General features: G+C 43.9%; 1 protein-coding gene across 1 annotated transcript in view; it reads left to right on the forward strand.

Annotated features, from left to right (window-relative positions):
• Positions 1 to 1,579: 1,579 nt before the first annotated feature.
• Positions 1,580 to 24,585, forward strand: part of LOC115147275 (xylosyltransferase 1) — a 108,581-nt gene continuing 85,575 nt past the window's right edge. Inside the window, exon 1 of the mRNA XM_029689424.1 lies at positions 1,580 to 1,992. Within this exon, the coding sequence (XP_029545284.1) occupies positions 1,705 to 1,992 (288 nt within the window). The 5' untranslated portion in view covers positions 1,580 to 1,704. The remainder of the gene's footprint in view (positions 1,993 to 24,585) is intronic.

Raw genomic sequence — 24,585 nt, forward strand, 5'->3', positions numbered from 1 at the left:
ACCAACAAGGTCAGTGACTAATAACTATGTATTTTTCTTTTAGCCAAGGCTGTTGTTTTCAGCTTTGCATAATATGCTTTGTCTAGCCTTTCTGCCTCTCAAATGTATTCCTTCAGGTGAAACACGCACACACACAGTGGTCTGTGTACTTACTGTCTGCAGAAAAATAATAACTCACTCTACCTAATGCTACCATCTCCACATTTCCGCCTGTAGTCACACTCTGTAATCCAACTCCCGTTGAAAAGGTTGGGATATGCAAAACCTGCCTTCAAAATATCAGAGAAACAATTTTCCTGTTTTGCACAAATTATGCAATTTTCAACTTACCAAACCCACCCATCAATTTGTGTCCGCTAGGCCTGGTGTACTCTGTGCGAACGCTATCTTATTTATTCACCCTCAGTGGTTCATTGCCCTTAAGCAAAGAGCAGACCAGCCTCAGCATGGATTGCCAAGTTGATAGTGTTGACGTTTGTTGACTTATTAAAGAGTAGCAGTGTGGACTTATAAGGAAGGAAGGGAGAACACACACACACACCACAAAGACACACACACACATACACACCGCAAATACACAAACACATTCAGAGCTGATGTAGTAGTCCCAGTAGATACTACATCAGCCATGTGTGTGTGTGTGCGTGTGTGTTAGTGTGCATGTGTGTGTGTGTGTTCTCCCTTCCTTATAAGTCCCAGTAGCTGTACTCGCTCAGCCTTGGCAGACAATTAGATAGCGAAGGTATGCTTGCCAGAAAATGAAGCACAATGCACAGGGGAACACAGAGTAAATAAGGATGGAATTCCTCTACATGCACTACAAGAAGTTGCTGTAGTATAACGTTTGGGCTTGATACTACTGTAAGACCTAGCTCCATTGGACTCCTCCCTACCTTTCATACACAGCTGTAGGCATAGACTTAGGCCATTTCTTATGAATCAAATCATGTTGAAGTGAATTTGGGCTTAACCCCCTCACCGAGACTCGAACACAGGTCCAGCGACTGTCAAACCAACAGCTCAACTGTTAAATCAAGAGGTCCGAACTTCTTGACGAGGTCATGACGTGTTGGATTAAGGTCGCTACAATATACTGTACATGAATAACTCTCTTTTTATAGCTCTTGTGATCATGTTTGAAATGCACTTGAAGTGGCATCAATAATGAATGCATAAGGGGATGGTGAGGGTGGGTCCTAGTGGAGCCTACAGTACATGGGATGGATGTGAGCTTGTATTCTATTTGTAAGAAGCTGTAGCGATATACATTTTCTATGAGCACTGTCCATGGTACTGATATTGTTCAACGGTACACTGTGTTCACCCGCATCAACGTTTCCAAAAATATATATTTTTTGTTTGTTTAATCATTCAATGTCGTGGATAGGTATCACGTACATGTGTGAAGTGATAACCCACGTGCTTCGTGCCGAGGTATTTTATACAAGAATTCCAGACGAAGGAATCTCATTTACCGTCGCTGTGACTCGGAACCATCTGTGAACATCCTGAGCTCGCGCGTAACGTCTTTCAACCACACGATGGCTCTGTGCTGCCTTCTCTCCTCGACGCTCCTCCTAGCCACGGTGAGCTAGATCTGAAACCCCCCTCCCCGTGGTCTCTCCGCTCCTGCTGTCTGTCGCGCTACGCAGAGACAGGCTAGCCGACCTTCTCCTCTCGAGTCCTAGCAGTCAAAGAGTGAAGATGGTTGGCGGCTCGTGCGCTCGCAGGTTGGCCCGCCGCTCGCGTTCCGCCTTGATAGCGGCTCTCACCGTGCTGCTGGTCCAGACGCTAATAGTGTGGAACTTCAGTAGCCTCGATTCCGGGGAAGAACGGGAAAACGGCGGCGGTGTCGCGTCGAACATGAGGGAGAAGAGAGACCGGGTCGGCGGCGGTGGCTACAAAGGCAGCAGCGAGTATATGAAGCGCGAGGTTCAGCTACAGCACCATCCTCCACAAGTGAAAGGAACGGTTCGTCACATACAGCAGCCGGTAAGACTGTAGCGCTACTGCTGTTACACGTAGCTATTATATCCCCTTTACCCACGGCCCATTTTAAGTGTCTGGTAAAGACATAGCCGAAGACTGCATGAATGATTGTTCCTGTCTGCCTATCTATGCCTGGCGCGTTGGTAGACTGGATGGGCACAGACGCTCAAATGAATGAACCGAACCACCTCTCTCCGCTGTATTCATTTTCAAATCTAGATCCTTTTAAATGGAGATGTGCTACTCTGACACGTTACACCGATGTCGCTAGAGTCCCAGCCTCCCGCGCAAAGAGGGACAGATGTACGATGTTGTAGGGATGTTTCCAAATCCAAAACATTATGAAGATAAACAGAATGACAACTGAACGATGCCACATTGGGTCTCCTTCAAATCCATTCGTTATGTAGCCTATTGTAAATCTCAGTTTAAAAAATCAACTGGGTGTGAATTTGAACCCAAACTGTATATTCCAAGCAATATTTAATCACAGCAAATCCTCTAAGGTAATTTCAGATGCGTAAATCGATGCCCCGGGCTACTTACTTTAGGCTACTGCTTGTTATAGGTCAGAAACAATTATTTGCCCTTACAGATAACATTTTCAGCGACACAACACGACTGTGTAATGGCCATTTGAAACGCATAATTTGCTAATTGTGTATCAATGCAAAACCGCTTAATGGACTAGTTCATGTGAAAATACCATAGTGAAATGACTGCGTGATGATCCGAGTAGCCAGGTATAGCTTATGCAAACGCTACATTAGAGGGAAATGGAAATGTAAACATGTACATGCGAACTCTTGGCTCTAACCAATAAATTGTGCAAATAACCTACACTTTTGGATCATTGGCGGTTTATGAACGCTACATTAGTTCAGCACCGAATTGAGACCAAATCAAGTTGAAACATTGTTACCACACTACCTAAACAGCCGTGGTTTAAATCCACACGCTCCGGGATCCCACATGATCACTGGTCCTGTTAGTTGAAATAGTCGTAGTATTAGCAAACACTGGAAGGGCAAATGGATAAATCATGCTTAATTCAATTACAGTAGCCTACAGGTTGACATCTGTTCGGTTGTTAATCAATCAATGTTTGACTGATTTTGTCAAGAGATATGCAGTCTCCAAATTATTTTATTCCATTGTATTAATATGGTTATTATATTATTACCACAATATTATAAGCAACATGACATCTGGACTGTGTTTTTTTGTTGTTGAAAAATATGGTGTGTTGTAGCCTATTTGCTGTCGCAATATTTGGAAAACCTTGCATCACATTGTATGGGCTGTATAATCCGTCACTATGGATACAGTGGCTTTGATATGGTTGTTATGGGAGATATAATGTAGACTAAGGTAATGTAGGTTCCTCAGTCCTCATATAGCATCCCTCTACACTCTCATCTATCTCCCACGGGTGGTGGGAGCTGTGACTCAGTCTATCCATCAACTCTCTGTGTGTGTGTGTGTGTGTGTGTGTGTGTGGTGTGTGTGTGTGTGTGTGTGTCTGTGTGTGTGTGTGTGTGTGTGTGTGTGTGTGTGTGTCTGTGTGTGTGTGTGTGTCTGTGTGTTTGCCCTCAGGCTACACAACAACAACATAATGTATGGTAAGTCATTCCAAGGACAGAAACGTGATGAAGTTGTCAAGACAGACCTGCTAGTAGTGTGTTAATGTGTATGTGCATGCGTGTTTGTGTGTGTGTGCAGTGCACAGATAGGGCTCTACCTGTTCAGAAGACAAGCCCCTTCCAGTCTCCAAAGAGCCGTTTTGGGTGGTGGTATAATTTCCCCCAAAATTACTGTATATATGTATTTTTGGTCGTTGTTGTTCGGAACCCAGTGCCCCCAAGGTGCGGTGGTGTCCGGTTCACCCTGTACGGAGCTCTCACGCCCGGTTGTGCCTTTTCTCCAGTCTGCCCTGTACGGAGCTCTCACGCCCGGTTGCGCCTTTTCTCCAGTCTGCCCTGTACGGAGCTCTCACGCCCGGTTGTGCCTTTTCTCCAGTCTGCCCTGTACGGAGCTCTCACGCCCGGTTGTGCCTTTTCTCCAGTCTGCCCTGTACGGAGATTGCACCCTCCCAGTATCCAAACATGCTTGGCTTGAGATATGCAGTCACGGGTCGAGTGTCTGTAGCTAGCTACCTAGTTTAAATATCAACACTACTGCCACAGCATGTTTTGGGGCGGCAGGTGGTTAGAGCGTTGGGCCAGTAACCGAAAAGTTGTTGGATCGAATCCCCGAGCTGACAAGATACAAATCTGTCGCTCTGAACAAGGCGGTTAACTCCTTGTTCCCCTGTAGGCAGTCATTGTAAATAAGAATATGTTTTTAACTGACTTAACCTTAAATAAAGGTTAAATAAAAAAAATTACAAAATAATTTTATTAACACTTGATTTAGTGTACATCATCATCAATATTCAGTCTGGTCGGCTGATACACAGCAGAGAGAGACAGAAAGACATAGAGGTCCATTACAATCAGTAAAAGAAATGAAGCTAGCTAACTAGCAGATTTACATCAATCATCAACATCAGTCACCAGCTGATAGCCCACCCTCTTTTCCAGATGTCAATCATCTCTGTCTTCAGGATTCACCATTAACTAGCTTGCTTAGAAGTTGTAAAGATGATGAGTGAGTGTGTTGTTGCAGGAATAAATAGGCCTACGCTCCAAAACTGTTCAAATGGTCCCCTACAGAGGCATTTGGTCCGTTTTGAGCACCTGCCCCTGAAAGGTCTGTGCACGGCCCTGGGTGTGTGTGTGTGTTCGCTGTGCTATAACAGCATCAGTCTGAGAGACACACTAACAGACCAGGAAGGGTTTTATCACTGTTCCTGTCCAGTAGCGTGGCTGAATTAGCTAAATAGTTCTTGAGTTCTGACACACAGAATCAATTGTGACTGGGCGATGGGGAGATATGTGTCAAAACGCATTCACGCCAAGCCAATTGTGGCAGCAATCCCAAGTTGCACCATATTCCCTATGTAGGTCACTACTTTTGTCCAGGGCACATACAGTTGAAGTCGGAAGTTTGCATACACTTAGGCTGGAGTCATTAAAACTCGTTTTTCAACCACTCCACAAAATGTTACCAAACTATAGTTTTGGCAAGTCGGTTAGGACATCTACTTTGTGCATGACACAAGTAATTTTCCCAACAATTGTTTCCAGACAGATTATTTCACTTATAATTCACTGTATCACAATTCCAGTGGGTCAGAAGTTTACATACACTAAGTTGACTGTGCCTTTAAACAGCTTGGAAAATTCCAGAAAATGATGTCATGGCTTTAGAAGCTTCTTATAGGCTAATTGACATAATTTGAGTCAATTGGAGGTGTACCTGTGGATGTATTTCAAGGCCTACCTTCAAACTCAGTGTCTCTTTGCTTGACATCATGGGAAAATCAAAAGAAATCAGCCAAGACCTTGTGTTGACCTCCACAAGTCTGGTTCATCCTTGGGAGCAATTTCCAAACGCCTGAAGGTACCACGTTCATCTGTACAAACAATAGTACGCAAGTATAAACACCATGTGACCACGCAGCCGTCATACCGCTCAGGAAGGAGACGCTTTCTGTCTCCTGGAAATGAACGTACTTTGGTGCAAAAAGTGCAAATCAATCCCAGAACAACAGCAAAGGAGCTTGTGAAGATGCTGGAGGAAACAGGTACAAAAGTATCTATATCCACAGTAAAACGAGTCCTATATCGACATAAGGTGAAAGGCCGCTCAGCAAGGAAGAAGCCACTGCTCCAAAACCGGCATAAAAAAGCCAGACTACGGTTTGCAACTGCACATGGGGACAAAGATCGTACTGTTTGGAGAAATGTCCTCTGGTCTGAAAATAGAACTGTTTGGCCATAATGACCATCGTTATGTTTGGAGGAAAAAGGGGGAGGCTTGCAAGCCGAAGAACACCATCCCAACCGTGAAGCATGGGGGTGGCAGCATCATGTTGTGGGGGTGCTTTGCTGCAGGAGGGACTGGTGCACTTCACAAAACAGATTGCATCATGAGGTAGGAAAATAATGTGGATATATTGAAGCAACATCTCAAGACATCAGTCAGGAAGTTAAAGCTTGGTCGCAAATGGGTCTTCCAAATGGACAATGACCCCAAGCATACCTCCAAAGTTGTGTCAAAATGGCTTAAGGACAACAAAGTCAAGGTATTGGAGTGGCCATCACAAAGCCCTGACCTCAAACCTATAGGAAATTTGTGGGCAGAACTGAAAAAGCGTGTGCAAGCAAGGAGGACTACAAACCTGACTCAGTTACACCAGCTCTGTCAGGAGGAATGGGCCAAAATTCACCCAACCTATTGTGGGAAGCTTGTGGAAGGCTACCCGAAACGTTTGACCCAAGTTAAACAATTTAATGACAATGCTACCAAAGACTAATTGAGTGTATGTAAACTTCTGACCCACTGCGAATGTGATGAAATAAATAAAAGCTGAAATAAATCATTCTCTCTACTATTATTCTGACATTTCACATTCTTAAAATAAAGTGGTGATCCTAACTGACCTAAGACAGGGAATTGTTACGAAGATTAAGTGTCAGGAATTGTGAATAATTGAGTTTAAATGTATTTGGCTAAGGTGTATGTTAACTTCCGACTCCAACTGTATGTCCAGTAGTGCACTATATAGGGAATAGGGTGCCATTTGGGACACATGCAGGTATTCCTCAAGAAGCGTTTACCATTATAACCGGCACATCAGATCCTGTGACCTTTTCAATGTAATGTGGAGTGCATGGTACTTATGCTTCATCGACGATGCCTTGCGGTTGCCAGATAATGTGAGCTACAATGCCTTGCGGTTGCCAGTTAAAATGCCAGATTGGCCTGTTTGTCAGCTTGCCTTTGCCTTCCTCTTTTGCTGGTTGTTTTCTGGTGTGTGTGTGTGTGCGTGTGACTGTGTGATGGTTCGTCAGAGTCTATATCTGTTGCGCCTAGGGTAACATACGTGAACTAACTGATGCTGCAGCACATTGTGTGTACGTGTGTGAGAGAGAGAGAGAGAGAGAGAGAGAGAGAGAGAGAGAAAAGGCTATGGGAATAGATGTAGCCAGGAGCCTTGACAAGGATAGAATTGACCTCTGAGGAGAAGTTCTACAAGCGTCGTAATGATGCTATTAGACGAGAGATATTAGATGTAGAATAATCACCCAGAGTGACAGGTGTAGTTATCAGTAGGTGTTTCCTGGTCAAACTAATTGAAAGGAAAGATGATGCCTAGGCTACTGTACATGTATCAGGAGAACCTGGTGTACGTTTGATACTATAGGATTTCATCTTGGAAGTGCAATGTGGCCATTTCCCTTTAGTGCCTGCATGCGTCTGCATGTTTACCTTTGACAGACTGCCAGAGAACACCTTTCCTCCCAACTAGCATCACAATCATTGTACAAATCAAATAATTTATTATTGAAATATTGAAATAGGATGGGTGACTGAGGAAAAACGAACTGGTACAATTTAAGGTGGTCCCAGACAGTAATGCAGGCACTAGGGATGGGGGTGTGAGCATGCTGGTCTGGGCAGAGGAGATGTAGATGTAGTCGTTGTTTGTGTGCATCTGTAAGTTGTTGTTCATATGTGTATGCTTGTATCTGTTGTGGGGATTATTCTTTTTTTTAAATGCGATTCGTTTCAGGAAGCTAGGCGTATGTCACACATCACTTCTTCAAGGGAGAGGCATTTGAACGTCAACATACATTTTTTATCATGTTTTTTGGCAGAAATGTCTTCCGGAACATATGAACTTTAATGTGCCTTAATAACAAACTTGTATGTCATCTGTAAATACCAATACAATTGTTAAATCCCGAGCTTAGTTGGTTTAGCCACGAAAAAAGACAGGAACCTTAATGAGCAAGCCCCTTGTTCCCCTCTCCGTTAAACTCCTGATCATACATGTGTTTTTCTTGCCGTCTGGGGGGGCTACTAGACGGATACCGACCGTCATGCCTCCCAGCCACAGTGTGTTTTCCAGGTTCTACACATGTTGTGAAGTGTTTCTGTGCTTAGTAATTGTGACATGTACATCCATTTCATCCTGCTGCGGACATCGCTTTCATGGCGACACACACACACACACACACACACACACACACACACACACACACATACATATATGGGCGCATGTACTATACACGCACGCACGCACACAAAACACACACACACACACACACACACACACACACACACACACACACACACACACACACACACACATAGTTAATCACATGTGGTTTCTTCACAGCAGATCCATCAAGTCATTTTCACCACCAGAAGTGAAAATAAATGTTCCATTGTTTTAACCATCTGTTGATATGGCAACGGCACATCTGATGACAGATATCACCAAGGGATGTGAATATTCTGTTCCAAGTCTGTTGAATATTTATATGTTCAATAACTGTTTCCTTACATGAAGTCCCGATAATATCGCATATCTTAGTTTCATCATGTCTTGCCTTCCCTGTCCATTTGAGAGCAGTAAAACAAAACAAGTCGTGGAGAAAATCGAATATTATGATGGTAAAAGTAAGATAATGGTGTCCAATGGACAACCATAAAACATGTCATATTTTCCCCTTTATAAAGACGTTCATGTTTTATCCAGTTTTTGGGACCAAGGTCTCTCTGGCTCCAGCCACAGTTAGGCTTTTCAATTGAATTTCAATATTAATACTGCTTGCATTTGTTTTGCATTTGAGAGCTTTGTTGAGTCTGTGATGCCTTTGCTATTGTATCAGTTAGTCTATTCTCCCCCTCTCTCTCTCTCTTTCTCTCAACTCTCTCTTAACTCTCTCTCTCTTAACCTTCTCTCTCTCTCTCTCTTAACTCTCTCTCCATCATCTCTCCTCCTGCTGTCTTCCTGCTACGCCGCTCACGCTGTTTCAATCATGCCACTCCTGTCCTGATCACCATGCTGACTCACACATTTTAAATACTTTATTTGAAAACACACACGCGCATGCGCACGCGCACGCGCGCACACACACACACACACAGTCAGTGGCTGATGCCCTACTTTCAGCAGTGCTACTCTACTCATGGCTGGGACTGAGTGGGTGTTTACATCACACTGTGATGTTGCAGTCACAGAGACAGTGTCTCTGTGTGTGTGTGTGTGTGTGTGTGTGTGTGTGTGTGTGTGTGTGTGTGTGTGTGTGTGTGTGTGTGTGTGTGTGTGTGTGTGTGTGTGTGTGTGTGCGCATGTGAGACAGAGACAGTGAGACAGAGAAAGAGAGAGAGGAGAAGAGAAGAGAGGAGCGTGGAAACAGAAATAGGGCCTTAAGTGTGCTAGGACTTAACTACAGAAAGGGTGCATCACAATCCTGCTCAGAAAATAAAAGGTTGTTATTGGAATTTACCTAAAACCATTTGGATTTCTTTTTAATAGCCTTTTTCAAAGAGTATTTGTTTTCTATTTCTCCCAACTGATATCTTCTTTCATTACATTCAAACTAATTCAGCGGCATTCACTTTGTACAGTAGTTGGCATTCAAATTAGCAATAGGGAAGAAAGACGGATGGAGAGAAAAAAGTGTTCTTTTGAGTTATTAGGCTTTGAACACTGCAGATGATTACAGGTTTTTAGAAACCACAGTCATGGAGTATGATTTAAAATCCCCCCTTTCCCGTTTAAAATATTACATCATCAAAGGCAATCCCATATGTGGTTACATCAATGACAAGGGAAGGGAAAAAGTGGCTGGTCCATCTACTTAAAGGGATAGTTCACCCAAATTACAAGCTAATATTAGTTGATACTTTATAGTTTAGCAACACAAGAGCAGTCTCTCCTTGTCTATGGACTGCTTTCAAGGTACGGAAACAAATATGTGACATTTTAATTTGGGTGAACTATCACTTTAAGTAGATAGCCCATTCAACTTTATGCTTCCATCTTGCTTTATAGATCAACCTCATCCTGCCAAAAACATAGGCTACATCCAAGGAAAACCACTCACTTTGATTTAAAGAGGTGGATTGATTGGAGCCTCACGTCTGTGATGTTACATGAGGCTTAGATAAAGCTATACATAGATATACATAGCACACTCTCTTTAACAAACACCTGCAAGGACAAACCATTCCCCTCTATCGTGTCTGTGGATGTGGAATGAAGAAGCACGATCTGTACAGGCAGTATATCTACAGGTATCCATAGCAGCACAGTCAAAACATCCACCATTTTGTCCTACTGTTAACCCCGCTGTGCTATCACAGACCAAGCTAGCAGCTCGTTGCTAAATGCTACTTCTAGTTGAGGTGCTAAATGTGAGCTTCCCTGGCGAGGTCTTAATGTCATTCCAGACAGGCAGAACAGAGGCACCACTGTCTCTCTGTAGGACCCCTGTGACTTTTCTAAAGATGCATATCCAGCATGTCCATGTAATGGGCCCTGACTGTATGGGTCTGTGCTCCATACTCTGAAACCATATGAAGTGCTGATCTAAGATCAGGTCCCTTCTGTCCATGTCTGCCAGCTCTCACAGTCTCACGTCAGAATTAGACGTCCATCCATGTTTCTCAAACGTCAAATTTTGAAGTTGTGCCAAATGTCACATTTTGAAGTGTTTAAGGTTAAGTTTAGGCATTAACTCCAAATTCTTAAGGTTAGGTATTAACTCTGAATGGTTACGGTTAGGGTTAAGGTTTGGGATTGGCTTAAAACGATAATATCAAAAACACCTTTCTGCAGCTGGATTTGAACTTGCAACGTTTGGAATTGAAGGCTTACACCCATCCTCCGTCCCCGCCCACAATGCCCACAACGCCCAAGCAAACTGAAAACTACTTGAAGGTAACAGCGCACACTGTTGCCCCTAGTGGCAGGTTTCCACATCATCTCCCGACGTCCTCAGATATGGATGGATGTCAAATACTGACTTGTATCATGGGTGACCTGGTTGGTCCATGTAAGTCAAATCAAATGTTATTGGTCACATACACATATTTAGCAGATGTTATTGCGGGTGTAGCGAAATGCTTGTGTTCCTAGCTCCAACAGTGCAGTAATATCTAACAATTCACAACCATACACACAAATCTAAAAGTAAAATAATGGAATTAAGAAATAAATAAATATTTTATTGATTATATATTTAATCTTATTGATTATGATCTAAAAGGCAAAACTGATCCTAAAGCAGCAGTCCTTTTCTGAGAGCTTCATACTCTGACAGCATATGAGGAGTGCTGATCTAGGATCAGGTCCCCCCTGTCCATGATGAGTCAGAGATGAGACAGTGATATCCCATAATAGGTTGCCTGAGTATTGGCCTGAGGTTGTCTGTCTGGTTCCACAGACAGACAGACAGCACAGGGTCAAAAGCAGTGCGATCTCACGCACAGTCAGCATCCACACACACACACACACACACACACACACACACACACACACACACACACACACACACACACACACACACACACAAGCGCACACACACACACAATCTTCGCACACAGTCAGCGTCCGGTTACTCACTGTTCTCCAGCAGGAGCCCTTCATGTGAAGCACAGCAGTAGAACAACACACTCTGAGGCCCTCTGAGAACCCCCACACAGCCCGCCTGGCCCCTCACTGTGAGGCTAACACGGGGGCAGTCAGAGTATGTGTGTGTGCGTGTGTGGGTGGATCGGGGGAGTGTGTGTGTTTGATACTTTGTATGCCTCATAGGTCCTATGAAACAAAGCACTGTGTCTCGACAGTTTCTACTTTGCCTTCTCCACACATTGATGATAATGTCCTTCTGTTTTAGGCCATATACCAGCCATTACACGCCATTAGTGTTATAAAAACACACAATGTCACTCCCCGGTCACACACACTCCCTGTCTCCAATCAGCACAGTTACCCAACACATCGGCTTCTGACGAGTCCCAGACGATGTCATGATCCTACTACCGTTTCAGACGGGTTGGATTTGTAATACACACACACACACGCACACACACACACACACACACACACACACACACACACACACACACACACACACACACACACACACACACATACTCCCCATCCCCCATCACCACCACTGTTCCAGGCAGCTAGGTTTCTTACAGTACGTTAATATCACATCATCCAGAATAGTAAAGCCATATAACGTGATGCCAATAATCCCATAGGTAAGAGGTTTAGAGTAGCTACAGCCTCAGATGAGGGAGAGGGGGGGACCTGGCACTGGTAAATGAGTTCATCTAGATGACTAGATAAACAGGCCCCCTCCCCCAACATGTTTGTATTTCTAGCCAGGCCAGGGTCAGTAGGGCTAAATGTAAAAAAAAAATGAATAAATGCAATGTAAAATGAAAATAAGGGTTTCCTATTGGACAGGTTTAGGTGTAGACGTTGCTGAGAATTTTCCTGCACGGTAGTGTATTCAAGGTTTAAAAAGGCTTCTAAACTTTGTAATTTCCACTTTAAAATGTCAGTCTTGATTTGCCCGATTGAAAAATGTATGAACCCCTACAAAAAATGTAATCCACATAATAATTCACATTTCCTGTTGCTGCAGGATTCTTTTCTGTAGCAAACTGTAGCAAACTATCTCAAATTAAGATCCTACATTTCTAGTACCTCCCCATTTCAAAACGTTTCTCCCGACTGAACACAACCCAGACGGAGCAAGACTAGGGGTTTGTGTTGCCATTTCAGAGCAGAGATCATTCCTTTGGAGAGAGGGGGTAGAGAGGGAAGGAGGGAGTGAGACCCTAGCCATATGGACGACTGATTAGGCTGATCACCGCTCACATTACCCTTTTAAATAGATATTTTGGCATCACATTACGTTCCAATCCCCATACCAGCTACTGTAAACAGACTACTGTAGATTCATGTTCCAATCCCTATACCAGTTTCTGTAAACAGGCTACAGTATATGAACTTTCTAATCTCCATACCAGCTTCTGTAAACAGAATACTGAATATGAATGTTCCAATCCCCATACCAGCTACTGTAAACAGACTACTGTATATTAATGTTCTAATCCCCATAGCAGTTACTGTAAACAGACTACTGCATATGAACGTTACAATCCCCATACCAGCTACTGTAAACAGACTACTGCATATGAACGTTACAATCCCCATACCAGCTACTGTAAACAGACTACTGTATATTAATGTTCTAATCCCCATACCAGCTACTGTAAACAGACTACTGCATATGAACGTTACAATCCCCATACCAGCTACTGTAAACAGACTACTGTATATGAATGTTTTAATCCCCATGCCAGCTACTGTAAACAGACTACTTTATATGAACGTTACAATCCCCATACCAACTACTGTAAACAGACTACTGTATATGAATGTTCTAATCCCCATACCAGCTACTGTAAACAGACTACTGTATATGAATGTTCTAATCCCAAAATGGCTTAAGGACAACAAAGTCAAGGTATTGGAGTGGCCATCACAAAGTCCTGACCTCAAACCTATAGAAAATTTGTGGGCAGAACTGAAAAAGCTTGTGCAAGCAAGGAGGCCTACAAACCTGACTCAGTTACACCAGCTCTGTCAGGAGGAATGGGCCAAAATTCCCCCAACCTATTGTCGGAAGCTTGTGGAAGGCTACCCGAAACGTTTGACCCAAGTTAATCAATTTAATGACAATGCTACCAAATACTAATTGAGTGTATCTAAACTTCTGACCCACTGGGAATGTGATGAAAGAAATAAAAGCTGAAATAAATCATTCTCTCTACTATTATTCTGACATTTCACATTCTTAAAATAAAGTGGTGATACTAACTAACCTAAGACAGGAAATTGTTACGAGGATTAAATGTCAGGAATTGTGAAAAATTTAGTTTAAATGTATTTTGCTAAGGTGTATGTTAACTTCCGACTTCAACTATATATATATATATATATATATATAGGCCACTTCTACTCCATGGCAGTCTTATGAGAGGTTATTATACTGTATAGTGTATTGTGTCTCTGAAGCACACTGGCCACGTCTGTGTAGGCTGAGTCCCAAATGGCACCCTTTTATGTATATAGTGCACTACTTTTGACCTGGTACCATAGGGCTCTGGTCAAAAGAAGTGCTCCATAAAGGGAATAGAGTGCCATTTGGGATGTATCATACTCTCTGGGGAAATCTCACCCATATCAAACACCCTAGGTTACCCCTACTCTCTAGGGAAATCTCACCCATATCAAACACCCTAGATTACCAATACTCTCTGGGGAAATCTCACCCATATCAAACACCCTAGGTTACCCCTACTCTTTGGGGAAATCTCACCCATATCAAACACCCTAGGTTACCCCTACTCTTTGGGGAAATCTCACCCATATCAAACACCCTAGGTTACCCCTACTCTCTTGAGAATCTCACCCATATCAAACACCCTAGGTTACCCCTACTCTGGGGAAATCTCACCCATATCAAACACCCTAGGTTACCCCTACTCTGGGGAAATCTCACCCATATCAAACACCCTAGGTTACCCTTACTCTCTGGGGAAATCTCACCAATGCAGTCGCATTAGGCCCTGTAATACACACATAATAAGTCACACACACACACACTGCATAATGACATTGTGTGCGAATCAAAATCATTCCCTCGCTATCTCCTCTCTTCTCACTGCAGTAATCCCTTGTATTCTCGTATCCTAATAAGACTCTGGTCTTCATGAAGGGAGGAAGGAAGGAATAAAAGAAAGAGAAGAAGATGAAGAAGGGAGGATGACACATTAGCACTGGGCAGAGATACGGGCGGCTTGGCCTGTCAGAACGAGCCTTATGTCCTTCCAGCCCAAGGAGCAAGAGGCCAGTAATTGCAGACTGTCTCTTTGCTCCGCTCCCCTGCTTTTCTTTTTCTCCTTCTCTCGTTCTTCTCTCGTCACTGGAGCTGAATGTGCGTGTGTTACTCCAGTGGTGTTGTCTCTATCAGTGATTAAGACAGTGAGAGCGGTGTAACACGAGAGGCAGAAGAAAACTGGAGCGAGAAAGGGAGAGAGAAAGAGATTTTTTTTTTCATTCCCTTCTTAAACCCGATGTCTACTCAAATCCCAGGCGTAATCCGCCCATAAATCCCTTGGGTTTCGACGGCTATTTAGTTAGTAGTGTAGACACACACACACACACACACACACACCCACACACACCCACACACATACACAGTCATGGGGCAAACACACCTTCCAGATGAAGTTGTCCCCTAGACACGTATTTGAAGTCAGTCTTATGTTTTGCCCCACTAATAGTTCAGGTTAGGTCTTGGCCAGCTAGTTCCTGATCAGGGCCTGTATTCATAAATATTCTCAGAGCAGTAGTGCTGATCTAGGATCAGTTTAGCCTGTTAGATCATAATTGGTATTGGTATTTTATTAGGATCTCCATTAGCTGTTGCGAATGCAGCAGCTACTCTTACTGATTGCGGGAAACTGATCCTAGATCAGAATTCCTTCTTTGATACTTTTTGAATACTGTGCTGTGCCTAAGGGCAGCTTCCACCCCTTATAGGTTCATTGTTGCAAGTAGCCTATGACCTTGACCCAATGTAATACACTGACATAATACATGTATTATCTCCCAGGTAGGGCAAGAGTTAGGGTCAGGTAGGTTTTTATTCACGTTGCACCAGGGATAGCTAAAGGGGCCTTCCACTCTACTAACTATTATTATTATTGTTATTATTATTATTATTATTCCACTCTACTAAAGGGTGGATCTCTCACATCTCTCTGCATTGTTGAGAAGTGCCCGTATGCATTTCATTGTTGGTCTACACCTGTTGTTTAGGCAGCATGTGATGAATATTATTTTATTTAATTCAGAACGGGGTAATATCAAAAGCTTTGAAGTAGGACACTGGTGCTCATGTCCTTTTCTCCTCTCTTCCTGCTTGTTCTCGCCTTTCCTTCTCTCCTCTCTTCCTGCATCTTCTCTCCTTTCCTTCTCTCCTCTCCTCCTGCTTCTTCTCACCTTTCCTTCTCTCCTCTCTTCCTGCATCTTCTCTCCTTTCCTTCTCTCCTCTCTTCCTGCTTCTTCTTCTCCTCTCCTGACCTTTTTTCCTCTTCCTGCATCTCGTCCTCCTCCTCAGTCTCATGTAGGAATCTCATTCTGCTCCTAAGTGTTGGGCCTCCTCCTCCAACCATCCAATCTGTTTCTCCTGCTCCTCTCCACTCCTCTTCTCATCCTCCTGTTTCTTGTCCTTCACCAGTCTCAAATAGGATCTCATTCTGCTCTTCTACTACCCCTCCTGTCCAGTAGTTCACTTCCCTTCTTCTCCAGCTTCTTCTTCTTTTCCTATGTCTCAAGTAGGATCTCAGATATTATTCTATGGTGGCTGAGCAGTTGGATGGTCCTCCAGTCTCCTAAATCAAACTTAACGAGTCTGCAGAGATTCGAGCTGCTCTCTCGCCGTGCAGAAATTCCATCGCTAATTGAGCTGCATGATAATTCTACGTTTTCTTTCAGATTTTATACTGCTGTTTAGTGAACCATTGTCGTGTATCTGGTGTGTGTGTGTGCGTGCATGTTTTTGTGCAGTGGTGGTAGTTGTAGGGATGGTAGTGGTGGTAGGGATGGTAGTGATGGTAGTGATGGTAGTGGAAGCGATGGCAGTGGTAGTGATGGTAGTTTTATTTTATTTACCTTTATGTAACTAGGCAAGTCAGTTAAGAACAAATTCTTATTTTCAATGACGGCCTTGGAACAGTGGGTTAACTGCCTTGTTCAGGGGCAGAATGACAGGTTTTTACCTTGTCAGCACGGGGATTCGATTTTGCAACCTTTCGGTTACTAGTCCAACCCTCTAACCACTAGGCTACCTGCCGCCCTGATGGTAGTGATGGTAGTTGTAGTGATGGTAGGGGTAGTGATGGTAGAGGTAGTGATGGTATTGATGGTAGGGGTAGTGATGGTAGCGGTAGTGATGGTAGGGGTAGTGAGGGTAGTGGTGTTGGTGGTAGTTGTAGTTATGGTGGTGATGGTAGGGGTAGTGATGGTAGTGATGGTGGTGGTGTTGATGGTAGTTGTAGTTATGGTGGTGATGGTAGGGGTAGTGATGGTAGGGGTAGTGATGGTAGTTGTCGTTATGGTGGTGATGGTAGGGGTAGTGATGGTAGTGGTGTTGGTGGTAGTTGTAGTTATGGTGGTGATGGTAGGGGTAGTGATGGTAGTGGTGTTGATGGTAGTTGTAGTTATGGTGGTGATGGTAGGGGTAGTGATGGTAGTGATGGTAGTGGTGTTGATGGTAAGGGTAGTGATGGTAGTTGTAGTTATGGTGGTGATGGTAGTTGTGGTTATGGTGGTGATGGTAGGGGTGGTGATGGTAGTGGTGTTGATGGTAGTTGTAGTTATGGTGGTGATGGTAGTGGTAGTTATGGTGGTGATGGTAGGGGTAGTTATGGTAGTTGTAGTTATGGTGTTGATGGTAGGGGTAGTTATGGTAGTTGTAGTTATGGTGGTGATGGTAGTGGTGTTGATGGTAGTTGTAGTTATGGTGGTGATGGTAGGGGTGGTGATGGTAGTGGTGTTGATGGTAGGGGTAGTTATGGTAGTTGTAGTTATGGTGGTGATGGTAGGGGTAGTGATGGTAGTTGTAGTTATGGTGGTGATGGTAGGGGTAGTGATGGTAGTTGTAGTAATGGTGGTGATGGTAGGGGTAGTGATTGTAGTGATGTTGATGGTAGGGGTAGTGATGGTAGTTGTAGTTATGGTGGTGATGGTAGGGGTATTGATGGTAGTTGTAGTTATGGTGGTGATGGTAGGGGTAGTGATGGTAGTTGTAGTTATGGTGGTGATGGTAGGGGTAGTGATGGTAGTTGTAGTTATGGTGGTGATGGTAGGGGTATTGATGGTAGTTGTAGTTATGGTGGTGATGGTAGGGTTAGTGATGGTAGTTGTAGTTATGGTGGTGATGGTAGAGGTAGTGATGGTAGTTGTAGTTATGGTGGTGATGGTAGGGGTATTGATGGTAGTTGTAGTTATGGTGGTGATGGTAGGGGTATTGATGGTAGTTGTAGTTATGGTGGTGATGGTAGGGGTAGTGATTGTAGTGATGTTGATGGTAGGGGTAGTGAGGTAGTTGTAGTTATGGTGGTGATGGTACGGGTATTGATGGGAGTTGTAGTTATGGTGGGGATGGTAGAGGTAGTGATGGTAGTTGTAGTTATGGTGGTGATGGTAGAGGTAGTGATGGTAGTTGTAGTTATGGTGGTGATGGTAGAGGTAGTGATGGTAGTTGTTGTTATGGTGGTGATGGTAGGGGTAGTGATGGTAGTGATGTTGATGGTAGGGGTAGTGATGGTAGTTGTAGTTATGGTGGTGATGGTACGGGTATTGATGGTAGTTGTAGTTATGGTGGTGATGGTAGAGGTAGTGATGGTAGTTGTAGTTATGGTGGTGATGGTAGAGGTAGTGATGGTAGTTGTAGTTATGGTGGTGATGGTAGAGGTAGTGATGGTAGTTGTTGTTATGGTGGTGATGGTAGGGGTAGTGATGGTAGTTGTAGTAATGGTGGTGATGGTAGGGGTAGTGATTGTAGTGATGTTGATGGTAGGGGTAGTGATGGTAGTTGTAGTTATGGTGGTGATGGTAGTGGTGTTGATGGTAGTTGTAGTTATGGTGGTGATGGTAGGGGTGGTGATGGTAGTGGTGTTGATGGTAGGGGTAGTTATGGTAGTTGTAGTTATGGTGGTGATGGTAGGGGTAGTGATGGTAGTTGTAGTTATGGTGGTGATGGTAGGGGTAGTGATGGTAGTTGTAGTAATGGTGGTGATGGTAGGGGTAGTGATTGTAGTGATGTTGATGGTAGGGGTAGTGATGGTAGTTGTAGTTGTAGTTATGGTGGTGATGGTAGGGGTATTGATGGTAGTTGTAGTTATGGTGGTGATGGTAGGGGTAGTGATGGTAGTTGTAGTTATGGTGGTGATGGTAGGGGTAGTAATGGTAGTTGTAGTTATGGTGGTGATGGTAGGGGTATTGATGGTAGTTGTAGTTATGGTGGTGATGGTAGGGTTAGTGATGGTAGTTGTAGTTATGGTGGTGATGGTAGAGGTAGTGATGGTAGTTGTAGTTATGGTGGTGATGGTAGGGGTATTGATGGTAGTTGTAGTTATGGTGGTGATGGTAGGGGTAGTGATGGTAGTTGTAGTTATGGTGGTGATGGTAGGGGTAGTGATTGTAGTGATGTTGATGGTAGGGGTAGTGAGGTAGTTGTAGTTATGGTGGTGATGGTACGGGTATTGATGGTAGTTGTAGTTATGGTGGTGATGGTAGAGGTAGTGATGGTAGTTGTAGTTATGGTGGTGATGGTAGAGGTAGTGATGGTAGTTGTAGTTATGGTGGTGATGGTAGAGGTAGTGATGGTAGTTGTTGTTATGGTGGTGATGGTAGGGGTAGTGATGGTAGTGATGTTGATGGTAGGGGTAGTGATGGTAGTTGTAGTTATGGTGGTGATGGTACGGGTATTGATGGTAGTTGTAGTTATGGTGGTGATGGTAGAGGTAGTGATGGTAGTTATAGTTATGGTGGTGATGGTAGAGGTAGTGATGGTAGTTGTAGTTATGGTGGTGATGGTAGAGGTAGTGATGGTAGTTGTTGTTATGGTGGTGATGGTAGGGGTAGTGATGGTAGTTGTAGTTATGGTGGTGATGGTAGTGGTGTTGATGGTAATTGTAGTAATGGTGGTGATGGTAGGGGTAGTGATTGTAGTGATGTTGATGGTAGGGGTAGTGATGGTAGTTGTAGTTATGGTGGTGATGGTAGGGGTATTGATGGTAGTTGTAGTTATGGTGGTGATGGTAGGGGTATTGATGGTAGTTGTAGTTATGGTGGTGATGGTAGGGGTAGGGATGGTAGTTGTAGTTATGGTGGTGATGGTAGGGGTATTGATGGTAGTTCTAGTTATGGTGGTGATGGTAGGGTTAGTGATGGTAGTTGTAGTTATGGTGGTGATGGTAGAGGTAGTGATGGTAGTTGTAGTTATGGTGGTGATGGTAGGGGTATTGATGGTAGTTGTAGTTATGGTGGTGATGGTAGGGGTAGTGATGGTAGTTGTAGTTATGGTGGTGATGGTAGGGGTAGTGATTGTAGTGATGTTGATGGTAGGGGTAGTGATGGTAGTTGTAGTTATGGTGGTGATGGTACGGGTATTGATGGTAGTTGTAGTTATGGTGGTGATGGTAGAGGTAGTGATGGTAGTTGTAGTTGTGGTGGTGATGGTAGGGGTAGTTATGGTAGTTGTAGTTATTGTGGTGATGGTAGGGTTAGTGATGGTAGTTGTTGTTATGGTGGTGATGGTAGGGGTAGTGATGGTAGTTGTAGTAATGGTGGTGATGGTAGGGGTAGTTATGGTAGTTGTAGTTATGGTGGTGATGGTAGAGGTAGTGATGGTAGTTGTAGTTATGGTGGTGATGGTAGGGTAGTGATTGTAGTGATGTTGATGGTAGGGGTAGTTATGGTAGTTGTTATGGTGGTGATGGTAGGGGTAATGATGGTAGTTGTAGTTATGGTGGTGATGGTAGTGGAAGCGATGGCAGTGGTAGTGATGGTAGTTTTATTTTATTTACCTTTATGTAACTAGGCAAGTCAGTTAAGAACAAATTCTTATTTTCAATGACGGCCTTGGAACAGTGGGTTAACTGCCTTGTTCAGGGGCAGAATGACAGGTTTTTACCTTGTCAGCACGGGGATTCGATTTTGCAACCTTTCGGTTACTAGTCCACCCTCTAACCACTAGGCTACCTGCCGCCCTGATGGTAGTGATGGTAGTTGTAGTGATGGTAGGGGTAGTGATGGTAGAGGTAGTGATGGTATTGATGGTAGGGGTAGTGATGGTAGCGGTAGTGATGTTAGGGGTAGTGAGGGTAGTGGTGTTGGTGGTAGTTGTAGTTATGGTGGTGATGGTAGGGGTAGTGATGGTAGTGATGGTGGTGGTGTTGATGGTAGTTGTAGTTATGGTGGTGATGGTAGGGGTAGTGATGGTAGGGGTAGTGATGGTAGTTGTCGTTATGGTGGTGATGGTAGGGGTAGTGATGGTAGTGGTGTTGGTGGTAGTTGTAGTTATGGTGGTGATGGTAGGGGTAGTGATGGTAGTGGTGTTGATGGTAGTTGTAGTTATGGTGGTGATGGTAGGGGTAGTGATGGTAGTGATGGTAGTGGTGTTGATGGTAAGGGTAGTGATGGTAGTTGTAGTTATGGTGGTGATGGTAGGGGTGGTGATTGTAGTGATGTTGATGGTAGGGGTAGTTATGGTAGTTGTTATGGTGGTGATGGTAGGGGTAGTGATGGTAGTTGTAGTTATGGTGGTGATGGTAGTGGAAGCGATGGCAGTGGTAGTGATGGTAGTTTTATTTTATTTACCTTTATGTAACTAGGCAAGTCAGTTAAGAACAAATTCTTATTTTCAATGACGGCCTTGGAACAGTGGGTTAACTGCCTTGTTCAGGGGCAGAATGACAGGTTTTTACCTTGTCAGCACGGGGATTCGATTTTGCAACCTTTCGGTTACTAGTCCACCATCTAACCACTAGGCTACCTGCCGCCCTGATGGTAGTTGTAGTGATGGTAGGGGTAGTGATGGTAGAGGTAGTGATGGTATTGATGGTAGGGGTAGTGATGGTAGCGGTAGTGATGTTAGGGGTAGTGAGGGTAGTGGTGTTGGTGGTAGTTGTAGTTATGGTGGTGATGGTAGGGGTAGTGATGGTAGTGATGGTGGTGGTGTTGATGGTAGTTGTAGTTATGGTGGTGATGGTAGGGGTAGTGATGGTAGGGGTAGTGATGGTAGTTGTCGTTATGGTGGTGATGGTAGGGGTAGTGATGGTAGTGGTGTTGGTGGTAGTTGTAGTTATGGTGGTGATGGTAGGGGTAGTGATGGTAGTGGTGTTGATGGTAGTTGTAGTTATGGTGGTGATGGTAGGGGTAGTGATGGTAGTGATGGTAGTGGTGTTGATGGTAAGGGTAGTGATGGTAGTTGTAGTTATGGTGGTGATGGTAGGGGTGGTGATGGTGGTGATGGTAGGGGTGGTGATGGTAGTGGTGTTGATGGTAGTTGTAGTTATGGTGGTGATGGTAGTGGTGTTGATGGTAGTTGTAGTTATGGTGGTGATGGTAGGGGTGGTGATGGTAGTGGTGTTGATGGTAGGGGTAGTTATGGTAGTTGTAGTTATGGTGGTGATGGTAGGGGTATTGATGGTAGTTGTAGTTATGGTGGTGATGGTAGGGGTAGTGATGGTAGTTGTAGTAATGGTGGTGATGGTAGGGGTAGTGATTGTAGTGATGTTGATGGTAGGGGTAGTGATGGTAGTTGTAGTTATGGTGGTGATGGTGATGGTAGGGGTATTGATGGTAGTTGTAGTTATGGTGGTGATGGTAGGGGTAGTGATGGTAGTTGTAGTTATGGTGGTGATGGTAGAGGTAGTGATGGTAGTTGTAGTTATGGTGGTGATGGTAGAAGTAGTGATGGTAGTTGTAGTTATGGTGGTGATGGTAGGGGTATTGATGGTAGTTGTAGTTATGGTGGTGATGGTAGGGGTAGTGATGGTAGTTGTAGTTATGGTGGTGATGGTAGGGGTATTGATGGTAGTTGTAGTTATGGTGGTGATGGTAGGGGTAGTGATGGTAGTTGTAGTTATGGTGGTGATGGTAGGGGTAGTGATTGTAGTTGTAGTTATGGTGGTGATGGTAGGGGTAGTGATTGTAGTGATGTTGATGGTAGGGGTAGTGATGGTAGTTGTAGTTATGGTGGTGATGGTACGGGTATTGATGGTAGTTGTAGTTATGGTGGTGATGGTAGGGGTAGTGATTGTAGTGATGTTGATGGTAGGGGTAGTGATGGTAGTTGTAGTTATGGTGGTGATGGCACGGGTATTGATGGTAGTTGTAGTTATGGTGGTGATGGTAGAGGTAGTGATGGTAGTTGTAGTTATGGTGGTGATGGTAGGGGTAGTTATGGTAGTTGTAGTTATGGTGGTGATGGTAGGGGTAGTGATGGTAGTTGTAGTTATGGTGGTGATGGTAGAGGTAGTGATGGTAGTTGTAGTTATGGTGGTGATGGTAGGGGTAGTGATTGTAGTGATGTTGATGGTAGGGGTAGTTATGGTAGTTGTTATGGTGGTGATGGTAGGGGTAGTGATGGTAGTTGTAGTTATGGTGGTGATGGTAGGGGTAGTGATGGTAGTTGTAGTTATGGTGGTGATGGTAGAGGTAGTGATGGTAGTTGTAGTTATGGTGGTGATGGTAGGGGTAGTGATGGTAGTTGTAGTTATGGTGGTGATGGTAGGGGTAGTGATGGTAGTTGTAGTTATGGTGGTGATGGTAGGGGTAGTGATGGTAGTTGTAGTTATGGTGGTGATGGTAGGAGTAGTTATGGTAGTTGTAGTTATGGTGGTGATGGTAGAGGTAGTGATGGTAGTTGTAGTTATGGTGGTGATGGTAGGGGTAGTGATGGTAGTTGTAGTTATGGTGGTGATGGTAGGGTAGTTATGGTAGTTGTAGTTATGGTGGTGATGGTAGGGTTATGGTAGTTGTAGTTATGGTGGTGATGGTAGGGTGATGGTAGTTGTAGTTATGGTGGTGATGGTAGGGGTAGTGATGGTAGTTGTAGTTATGGTGGTTATGGTAGGGGTAGTGATGGTAGTTGTAGTAATGGTGGTGATGGTAGGGGTAGTGATGGTAGTTGTAGTTATGGTGGTGATTGTAGAGGTAGTGATGGTAGTTGTAGTTATGGTGGTGATGGTAGAGGTAGTGATGGTAGTTGTAGTAATGGTGGTGATGGTAGGGGTAGTGATGGTAGTTGTAGTTATGGTGGTGATGGTAGAGGTAGTGATGGTAGTTGTAGTTATGGTGGTGATGGTAGAGGTAGTGATGGTAGTTGTAGTTATGGTGGTGATGGTAGAGGTAGTGATGGTAGTTGTAGTTATGGTGGTGATGGTAGAGGTAGTGATGGGTAGTTTGTAGTTATGGTGGTGATGGTAGAGGTAGTGATGGTAGTTGTAGTTTATGTGGTGATGGTAGGTAGGATGGTCAGTGAGTTATGGTGGTGATGGTAGAGGTAGTGATGGTAGTTGTAGTTATGGTGGTGATGGTAGGGGTAGTGATTGTAGTGATGTTGATGGTAGGGGTAGTTATGGTTATTTTTATGTTCTCCCCTCCTTTAGTCTTATTGCCACTCTTTCTTTCCGTTTTGTTCCGTTCCAACGGACATCGTGCCCCAGAGGAGCGGAAATTAGAATTTGTGAAAAATGGAGGGATGTGTACTGAGGGAGGGAGGTAGAAGATCATTAGGATTGGTGATTGTGCAGCACAATGTCACATGTTTCCTATTAAGGCACACACACACACACTCTATCTCTCTCTGTCGCACTTACTCACCCATGCATGTCTACACATATTCATACACATAGATATACACATAGATATACACATAGATATACACATAGACTTTTCATATGATATAAAGGACCCTTGTGAAGGACCCTTCCTGAAAAGACTCTTTGTGAGGAATAGGCAGTTGGTACAAGGTAAGCGAGAGAGAGGGGGAGAGAGAGTAAGTGAAATTGGGACAAGAGGGAAAGAGAGAA

Source organism: Salmo trutta, chromosome 14, assembly GCF_901001165.1.
Source record: "Salmo trutta chromosome 14, fSalTru1.1, whole genome shotgun sequence".
Classification (NCBI taxonomy): domain Eukaryota; kingdom Metazoa; phylum Chordata; class Actinopteri; order Salmoniformes; family Salmonidae; genus Salmo; species Salmo trutta.